General features: G+C 39.4%; 1 protein-coding gene across 1 annotated transcript in view; it reads right to left on the bottom strand.

The window, feature by feature from the left end:
* Positions 1-10,000, bottom strand: part of LOC144979375 (apicoplast pyruvate carrier 1-like) — a 14,844-nt gene that overhangs the window by 3,077 nt on the left and 1,767 nt on the right. The window contains exons 2-9 of the mRNA XM_078926024.1: positions 9,634-9,820; positions 8,917-9,043; positions 7,376-7,515; positions 5,887-6,010; positions 4,268-4,461; positions 3,440-3,581; positions 1,782-1,904; positions 1-142 (exon numbers count right to left, since the gene is read on the bottom strand). The exon at positions 1-142 is cut by the window's left edge and continues 68 nt beyond it. Coding sequence (XP_078782150.1) covers positions 1-142; positions 1,782-1,904; positions 3,440-3,581; positions 4,268-4,461; positions 5,887-6,010; positions 7,376-7,515; positions 8,917-9,043; positions 9,634-9,820 — 1,179 coding nt within the window. The remainder of the gene's footprint in view (positions 143-1,781; positions 1,905-3,439; positions 3,582-4,267; positions 4,462-5,886; positions 6,011-7,375; positions 7,516-8,916; positions 9,044-9,633; positions 9,821-10,000) is intronic.

Below are 10,000 nucleotides of genomic sequence, written 5' to 3'. Positions count from 1 at the left end.
ATGGGAAGATGATGAAGGCACCCGAGAGGACAAAAGCGATAACGGTGACGATGACCATGTAGATGACAGGGTGTTGGAAGACACATGGATACCAGATGGCAGTGGAGATGGTTGTGGATGCCATGAACACGATCAGAGTAGTCTTGGGTTTGAAAAAGAATGACAAGTTAGAATTTTTATGTATAGATCGTATGCAATTGGCTTAGAAGCTCACAACATTGTCATTCGGAAGAATAAATGACCAACACATAAAACTATGTATAACCTTGGACGTTTATAGTCTGGTTAAGACAGTTGAGTTAGAATTACTCATAAACGCGGATGGCAAAAAGCAATAACAAAGACATGAGTGACGTCAACTTCATACTGTCTATAGTACAAGAAAGGGATTGAAAAGTGACTCTCATAAAAGATACAACACAAAGTAAACGACGTTTCGGCCTTTGGCCTTCTTCGGGTAAACAAGATTTTTTATTAACACATTTGTACTATAACGACTCCTTGCCTTAAAAAAAATTATAATTATTCCAGGAGAATCCGCACCATTTTAAAGCTAAGTCTACTTTATTTGATTTTATTTTAGAGTATTTTTACCTTTTTATCAATCTCTTTTTACCCGGTTAGTATTAGGTCAACCTAGTCTTGCTTTTTTAGTTAATCTCTTTCTTTTATTTTAAATATAACTTTGAAACGCACGCTTCCTCTTCCGTTCGCCCACTCTCTCTCTCTCTCTCTCTCTCTCTCTCTCTCTCTCTCTCTCTCTCTCTCTCTCTCTCTTCTCTTCTCTTCTCTCTCTCTCACACTCTCTCTCCTCCCCTTGCACGCACGCACACCACACACACACGTACACACACACATTTCTACCTATAATGTTTTAACTATAATGCCAATGTAATATAACATATTTCCTTTTCTTGTTTACAGAAGAAGGCCAAAGGCCGAAACGTCGTTTACTTTGTGTTGTTTCTTTTTTAAGAGTCATTTTTACTCCCTTTATTTTACTATACAGTTTATTGGCTCATTTAGGCACCGATAGATTTTGAATTATAATATAGGGAAATATGTGTCGAATTGCCACAATCGTAACAAATTGAAAACGAAATGAATATGTTTATGTTGTGTATATCGCACGTGTGAAAGAAAGAAAGAAAGAAAGAGAGAGAGAGAGAGAGAGAGAGAGAGAGAGAGAGAGAGAGAGAGAGAGAGAGAGAAAATAAGTAGGAGTGAAATATCTGTTCAATCTTAGTTATCGTTTAACATTATAACAAGTGTAACTAAATGACAAATTGCCATATTTATGGACAATAAAGATCTATTATTATTATTATCTATTAGAAGTACTCTAAGCGATTTTTAAGGGGTTCCTGAGCAAAAGTAATATTTAACATGTAGAACGATACTTTTTCGACAAGAGTAGTAGTAGTAGTAGTAGTAGTAGTAGTAGTAGTAGTAGTAGTAGTAGTAGTAGTAGTAGTAGTAGTAGTAGTAGTAGTAGTAGTAGTAGTAGTAGTAGTAGTAGTAGTAGTAGTAGTAGTAGTAGTAGTAGTAGTAGTAGTAGTAGTAGTAGTAGTAGTAGTAGTAGTAGTAATAGTAGTAATAGAAGTAGTAGTAGTAGTAGTAGTAGTTGTTGTTGTTAGTAGTAGTTGTTGTTGTTATTGTTGTTATTGTTATTGTTGTTATTGTTATTGTTAATGTTGTTGTTGTTACTGTTAATGTTGTTGTGGTTGTTATTGTTATTGTTGTTATTGTTATTGTTATTGTTGTTGTTATTGTTGTTGTACCTTAACTCCGAGACAATCCGCCATCTTCCCCCACACCAATCTGGCGACAGCTACAGCTAACGTGCTGATGGTGCCTGTCATGGTCAAGAAATGGTCATCTCTGATCTCTGATTGGCCAAACTCCTGGGTTGTCATGGATACGATAATTGGAAAAAATGGTAATTTTAATCAAATTAGCACATTGCATTTGTGGGAATTCGGTATTATATTACAAGAAGCGTTCTCTTAACGATGAATAATATACGATTATTCCACCCCGTTCCCTAAATAGTAACGCGTAATGATAGCATGTTTACAATAATAATTTATGACGTCAGATTGTCAAACGTCAAATTTCACTAAAAATTTTATTCTTTACAAAGGAGTATTATTTAACTGTTTTTGAAGATATCTTTTATTCACAGAAAACGTCGCGGGTTCGAGCCTCCATCGCAGAGATGACGAAATCAGAATCAATTGAGGGGTAGAATAAAACATTTCTTACACTCTTGCGTTTTTTGGAATTTAAACTTTGTTCCCAATGCACAATCACAAGTTCGTGCATCGGTTGGGAACACGTCCGGAACTCCAAAAAGCAAAAGTGTAAGGATTCTATAGATAGAATGAAGTTGACGTCACTCGAGTCTTTGTTTTTGCCATCCACGTTTATGAGTAATTCTCACTAAACGGTATTATCCAGACTATAAAAGTTCATGGTTACACAGAGTTTTGTGTGTTGGTCCGTTATACTTCCGGATGGCAATGTTGTGAGCTTCTTATCCAAGCGCATACTCTCTATCCGAGCTGGAATTCTATTTTTATCTATTTTAAAATAAATATAGTATGGATAAAATATTACTATGCCCCATAGACCTTGTTTTATGACGATATAAAATAAAGATGTCAAAAAGTAACAAATTGGAGAGTGCGGCTATGTGGTCTTGTGGTATGACACTCGCTTTCGGATCGGAAGGTCCTGGGTTCGAGCCTCGCTCGGCGCATAGTTGAGTCCTTGGAACAGGCTCTTTACTCACATTCTCTCACCGTACTCATGTGTATGAGTACCTGACCTTGACAGTTTATCGGGGAAAAACTGCAGGCGTCACCTCTCGTCCTATATTATTATGTTCAGTGTTGTTCTTGGCAAGGGACCCCTTGTAAAGGGCTTTGAGCACGTTAAGCGGATGCTGCACTATAGAAAAAATATGTTTTAAAAATGGAAAGAGGCGAAGAGGGAGAACGTGGGAAGGAACGTATTGGATATAAAATTAGCGGGAAAGAGGAAAAAGGGACGCCCAAAGACTAGATGGTTGGATAAGGTAAAGGATGATATGAAAGAATTGGGCCTGGAGGATGATGATGCTATGAACCGAGATGCATGGAGATGTGGCATTCATTATGGCAACCCTGCAAAATGCGGGATACGCTGAAAGAAGAAGAAGCACTATAGATAGAATTAATTTGACGTCACTCGGGTCTTTTTTCTCTTCTTTTTTTTTTTTTTTTTTTTTTTTTTGCCATACACGTTTATGAGTAATTCTCACTTAACTGTATTATCCAGACTATAAAAGTGCTGGTCCGTTATACTTCCGGATGGCAATGCTGTGAGCTTCTTTGCCAAGCGCATACTATCTAAAGAAAAAAGGCTCAAGTATAAATCAACAATGCTCTATCCACACCTTGTAGAAATTGTTTTTGATGATGTAGCCATAATGGTTAGCTGCCAGGGCTGTCCATAGGATGTAGAAATGGACATTGGTCAACAATTGTCTCGGGGGTGTGTCCGGTGTGACGTCATCAACAGTGTTGCTATCCAATTGTCTGAGAGAATGATGCGGATTGGGGTTTTGCTATTGATGATGACGGTTGTTGTTGTTTACAATGGTGATGATGGTGGTGATGAAGGTGGTGATGGTGGTGATGATGATGGTAATGATGGTGATGATGGTGGTGATGGTGGTGATGATGATGGTGATGGTGGTGATGATGGTGGTGGTGATGATGATGATGGTGGTGGTGGTGGTGGTGGTGATGGTGGTAGTGGTGGTGGTGGTGGTGGTGGTGGTGGTGATGATGATGATGGTGGTGGTGGTGGTGGTGATGGTGGTGGTGGTGGTGTTGGTAGTGGTAGTGATGATGATGATGATGATGATGATGATGATGATGATGATGATGATGATTATGATGATGATGATGATGAAGATGATGATAATGATGATAATTATTATTATTATTTTTATTATTATTATTATTATCATTATTATTATTATTATTATTATTAATAATAATAATAATAATAATATTCGTGGTGGTGGTGATGATGACGACGATGATGATGATGATGATGATGATGATGATGATGATGATGATGATGATGATGATGATGATGATAATGACGATGACGATGGTGGTGTTGGTGGTGATGGCGTTGGTTGTGGCGGTGGTGGTGATGATGATGATGATGATCATCATCATCATCATCATCATCATCATCACTAGATACTTACATAACATCTCCACTATCTATAGCTTGATAACTTGTAGTTGCCTCGGACATGTTTCTCTGTTCCTGCAGCTGATGTTGGCAAAGACGTTTCAGTTCTTGCCCTTCATTAGTACCATACTGACAGAGAACACACGATTCTGTTGTCGTAAATTTCAATTTGTTAGAATTTTGTTCGACGAGTTCTGTTGAGTCTGTCTGAATAGAGAAAATGTAAAGTAGTCTCTCAGAGCCATAAAGCGCATGGAGCCGGAATTTGTCCAGGTTTCTATAGATAGAATGAAGATGACGTCACTCGGGTCTTTGTTATTTTTTTAAATATTTTTTTTTCCTTCCACGATTATGAGTAATTCTCACTAGACCTGATTATAAAAGTTCATGGTTACACAGAGTTTTGTGTGTTGGTCCTGTATATTTCCGGGTGGCAATATTGTGAGCTCCTTAGCCAAGCGCATACTATCTATACCGTGAAACCGTGAAGCAATTGCTTAAAGGGCGACAATCATGAATAAACCTTACATGTAATATCTAAATTACCTGTTGTTTCCCTTGGCAATGCTCTTGCAGTGAATTACGCTATGTGTGACTGGCGCGTGTCATATACGGAGCATCGCGCAAACGAAGACGTCCTGGAAGAAATAGAAGATCGGGCAGGCCCACAAGAACCTCTTCTAGTGACTGTGAAGCGCAGAAAACGGTCTTGGTTTGGACGCCATACTCGACACGATAGCCTGAGCAGGACAGTCCTACAGGGCACAGTCGAATGCCAGCGCAGAAGAGGCTGGACAATATAAAAGAATGGACAGGGATGTCGGTTCCGGAGCTGCTACATAGGGCTAGCAACAGGCAGGCATGGAGGAAGACTGTAACTTCTGCTTCACGCAAGTCCCTTCGACGACCATCCGGTAATGGGATGAGAGTGGCTGACGCCAGGGTAAGGACCAACGTGGCTCAGCGTTACGGTCTTTGCTTAGTACCCGAAAAGTACAGAGTTCGATCACCCGCCGCTGCACTCTGTGGCCTTGAGAATGTTACCTCGCCTAGCTCAAGTTGCGGCATAGAACTGTGTCTGACGCCTGGGTTATTGCAGTCTTCCCTAGAGCTAGGGCAGCAGCCTCTTATGGTTCTCACACTACTATGTTCATGAGCTAGGGCGAGGTGACTTGCTCAAGACGACACAGCGGGATTGCTTTTTACCATCCACGTTTATGTCTAATTTTCACTAAAACTCTATTAACCAGAGTATAAACGATCAAGGTTACACATAGTTTTGTGTGTTTGTCCGTTATACTTCCGGATGGCAATGTTGTGACCTTCTTACACAAGCGCATACTATCTATAATGGTGGTGATGAAGGTGGTGACGGTGGTGATGATGGTGGTGGTGATGATGATGATGGTGGTGGTAGTGGTGATGGCGTTGGTTGTGGCGGTAGTGGTGGTGATGATAGCGCTTAGCTAAGAAACTCACAACATTGCCATCGGGAAGTATAACGGACCAAGAAACAAAACTCTGTGTAACCATGAATTTTTAAAGTGAGAATTACTCATAAACGCGGATGGCAAAAAACAATACCAAAGACTCCAGTGACGTCAACTTCATTCTATCTATAAGAAGACATACCATCTCATCGTCCCGGGGCATTCTCAGCAGCATGACGCCAACCATTTGAATCCCGACAGTCAGGGTCCCCAGGACCAAAAACAGTTGTGGAACTCGCCGTAGAATCTCGGGCTGGCTGAAGAATCTATGGGAGTAAAAAGAATGAATGTAGATGACGTCACTTGGCTCCTTGTTATTGTTTTTAGCCAGCCAGTTGAGTGATTATTTTCCGATAAATTATCTCTGTCAGACGAAAACAAAGTGAATATAAGATAGCACAATATCCACTAAACTTGCTCAAAGCGCTTTACAAGAGGTCCTTAGCCAACAGCAATATTTAACATGTAGGACGAGACATGACACCTGTTAGGAAGTATATTACAATTTTTTTGACAGACATAACTCTTTTAACGACCAGGTACTCATTTTACACCCCGAGGACGGTGAGAGAATGTGAGAAAAAAACCTTTCCCAAGGACTCAACAATGAGCCGTTCAGAGGGGGACTCGAACCCTGGACTTTCCGATCCGAAGGCGAGTGTCATACCACAAGACCGTATAGCCGACTATAAACGTTAATGGTTACATTTAGTTTTGTGTGTTTGTACGATTGCTTTGGAGGCCAGATATGGTGAGTATTTTGCATAAACGCATAGCATCAATTGATAAATTTATGCTGTGATGGGTCCAATTTTGATGATGCCCCCTACTGATAACAGAGCCTGATGATGATGATGATGATGATGATGATGATGATGATGATGATGATGATGATGATGATGATGATGATGATGATGATGGTGATGATGATGATGATGCTGGTGGTGGTGATGATGATGATGATGATGATGATGATGATGATGATGATGATGATGATGATGATGATGATGACGATGAGGAGTAGGAGGAGGAGAGGAAGAAGAAGTTAAAGAAGAAGAAGAAGAAGAAGAAGAAGAAGAAGAAGAAGAAGAAGAAGAAGAAGAAGAAGAAGAAGAAGAAAGAAGAAGAAGAAGAAGAAGAAGAAGAAGAAAGAAGAAGAGAAGAAGAAGAAGAAGAAGAAGAAGAAAGAAGAAGAAGAAGAAGAAGAAGAAAGAAGAAGAAGAAGAAGAAAAGAAGAAGAGAAGAAGAAGAAGAAGAAGAAGAAGAAGAAGAAGAAGAAGAAAGAAGAAGAAGAAGAAGAAGAAGAAGAAGAAGAAGAAGAAGAAGAAGAAGAAGAAAAGAAGAAGAAGAAGAGAAGAAGAAGAAGAAGAAGAAGAAGAAGAAAGAAGAAGAAGAAAAGAAGAAGAAGAAGAGAAGAAGAAGAAGAAGAAGAAGAAAGAAGAAGAAGAAGAAAGAAAAAAACAAGAAAAAAGAAAAAAAACAACAACAACAACAACAAGGGGAAGAAGAAGAAAAAAGAAGAAGAAGAAGAAGAAGAAGAAGAAGAAGAAGAAGAAGAAGAAGAAGAAGAAGAAGAGGTGGACGACGAGGAAGAGGAAGAGGAGGAGGAGAAGAATAAGGAAGATGCTTACGTGGTTTTAATCCCTATAACATCAGGTTTGATGTTCTCAGGGTTGACAAATGCTGTAATGAGTTCATTGTAGAAGATAGCACCGCCACCAAATCCTGTCACAAGAGCTCCTGTTGCCAACCCGACTTGTTTAGGCATCCACTGGCAATCAAAAACAAGGTAAAAACAACATATAGAAAACGACACTCTTTGGGCCCGGGAGGTCTCAGGTTCAATCCCCAGTCGAGTCTGGATGATTTTTTAGAATGTTTATTTGTTCTTGTGTGTTCTTTTTGCTTTGTTTCGCTTTGCCGAGACTTGCATTCTGCAGGACGGCTGATGGCAAAGGACGTCACCAAAAAAACTGGAGCTGTTATATAGCGCAATCTCTACTAATCGTGCTCAACGCGTATTACAATGGGTCCCTGACCAACTGCAACATTTAAGATATAGGACGAGACATGACGCCTATTACGCGATGTATTACAATTATTGTTCCTGACAGAGACAACACTGTTAACACCTCTGAGGACGGTGAGAGAATGTGAGTAAAAACCTTTTTCCAAGGACTCAACTATGCGCCGCTCAAGACTTTCCGATACCACTAAGCGACACAGCCGCACGAAGTGGCAGACCCAAAGAAACCTGGAGATGAGCCATGGATAAAGATGGAGGCCTAACCTGGAACAACATCGGTGTCCATGCAACCAGACATACAGAAACGGAAGTCCTTGGTAGATGTTTCCAGCGCCCCATGCCCATGGCTTGATGAGTTAGTAAGTTTATCTGACACAGTTTCATACATGCTTTTTCCGATCTTTATCTCACACCAGTGCCTGCTCCCTAATTTATCACTGTTGCAGGGAGCCATTTTAACTCACTCAACCCTAGCACCGACTATATCCGTAGTTTACCAGGGTTATTTTTACCCCATGCCTATTTATAACATTTTTTTCTGAGACAAATTATAGGCGGACTATCAAAGTTAATGTTTTTAGTTTTTACATGTTAATGGTAGTTGAATAAAACCATCTAGGTACATGTTCATTTTAAATACATTTTTTCCAATTTTGAAAAGTAGCAAAAATCTCTAGGATTGAGTGAGATAAATTGATTTCTTTGATTTTAAAACATTGGCAACTTGAATTTCTAATCCTTAAACGCCGTTATGTCGGGATGGTTTTGATGCTAAAAATAGAACTTATGAACATAACTATGAGACTCGGACACTATGAATAGAATATTTTATCGACAAAAGTAAATATGTTATATTTCTGGTCATTTTGTCCTTAGAATCTATTTTTAGAAATGGGTTCACTGAGACGATGGGTCACAAATGCTCAATCGGCGTATACCTATTTATAGGTCTGATAACCCAAATTGTTATGGGCCCATTGTTGTAATGGAAATTCTTTCAAACCAACGCAAAACAATGTCCACTACAGCAATGTTCATTGAATCAAATCCATAATTTCGTTCGGGTATCAGACTTGCCAAGATGTGCATGTAGGTCCCCAAATATATGTATGATCTAAATAAATTCATAAACACATAAAAACAAACCTTAATGACGACAGGAAGGGGCGTGCCATATGCAAGCCCCGCCCCCAGACCGCCCACAGCTCCAAAGACAGCAACCAGGAGATGCATAGAATGTTGCATGGCGAAATAGCTGAGGTAGGTGGCACCGCTGAAACAACAATTAATTTAGGAAATACTTATGAAGAATAAAATGGAAGACCAAAAATGTCCTCTTTCGCCCATCTACTACTCATTATTTAAAAAAAAAAACTATATCATTTACATAGCGCAATATCCACTAAACGTGCTCAAAGTTCTTTACAATGGGTCCCTGACCAACAGCAACACGTAATATATGGAACGAAACCTGACGCCTGTTAGAAGATATCCCTTTTTTTTTTTTTACATAGAAACGTTGTTAACGGCCAGGTACTCATTTTACACCTGACCACGGCGAGAGAATGAGAGTAAAGAGCCTTTTCCAAGGACTCAACTATGCCCCGAGCGAGGCTTAAACCCAAGACCTTCCGATCCAAAAGCGAGTGTCATACAACAAGACAACATAGCCGCACATTACAATATTTATTGAAAGAACATTACCAAGGGAAACAACTGGTGATTTATAAATTACATGTAAGGTTTTTCATGATTGTCGCCCTTATCTATTCACTCGATAAATTTTTAGAATTTCTAATGAATTGATTCACTTTTAATTTTAGTACCAGTGTATGGGGATGGGTCACATATCCATTTATTTACCTGTGAATAACTAAAGCCACAAAAACGGTGACCCTCACACCAACCCATTGCACCATGTAGCCCGATCCTGGGACTGCAAGCGTAAACAGGACGAGAAAGGCAGAGAATATCCATTGTTGATTTATGAGATCTTCCTCTCTCTCGACCCTGGCGTAGAAGTAAGAGTCAATGTAGGTTGCCAGATTACCTGGGAAGACAAAGAGATCAAACATTAATACATGACATTTATAACGCGCATTTTCATCACTGGGTGATGCTCAATGCGCGAAACAATAATACAGTGACATTATTATACAAATGAAACATTATACAAACTACATCAACATAATATTATCATTATACAACAATGTAATAACTAAACATAAAG

This window comes from Berghia stephanieae, chromosome 9 (genome assembly GCF_034508935.2).
Source record: "Berghia stephanieae isolate SIO BIC M18660-M18661 chromosome 9, UCSD_Bste_1.3, whole genome shotgun sequence".
In the NCBI taxonomy this organism is placed as follows: Eukaryota; Metazoa; Mollusca; class Gastropoda; order Nudibranchia; family Aeolidiidae; genus Berghia; species Berghia stephanieae.
The sequence above is the reverse complement of the archived record's forward strand: the minus strand, read 5'-3'. Positions and strand labels throughout refer to the sequence as shown.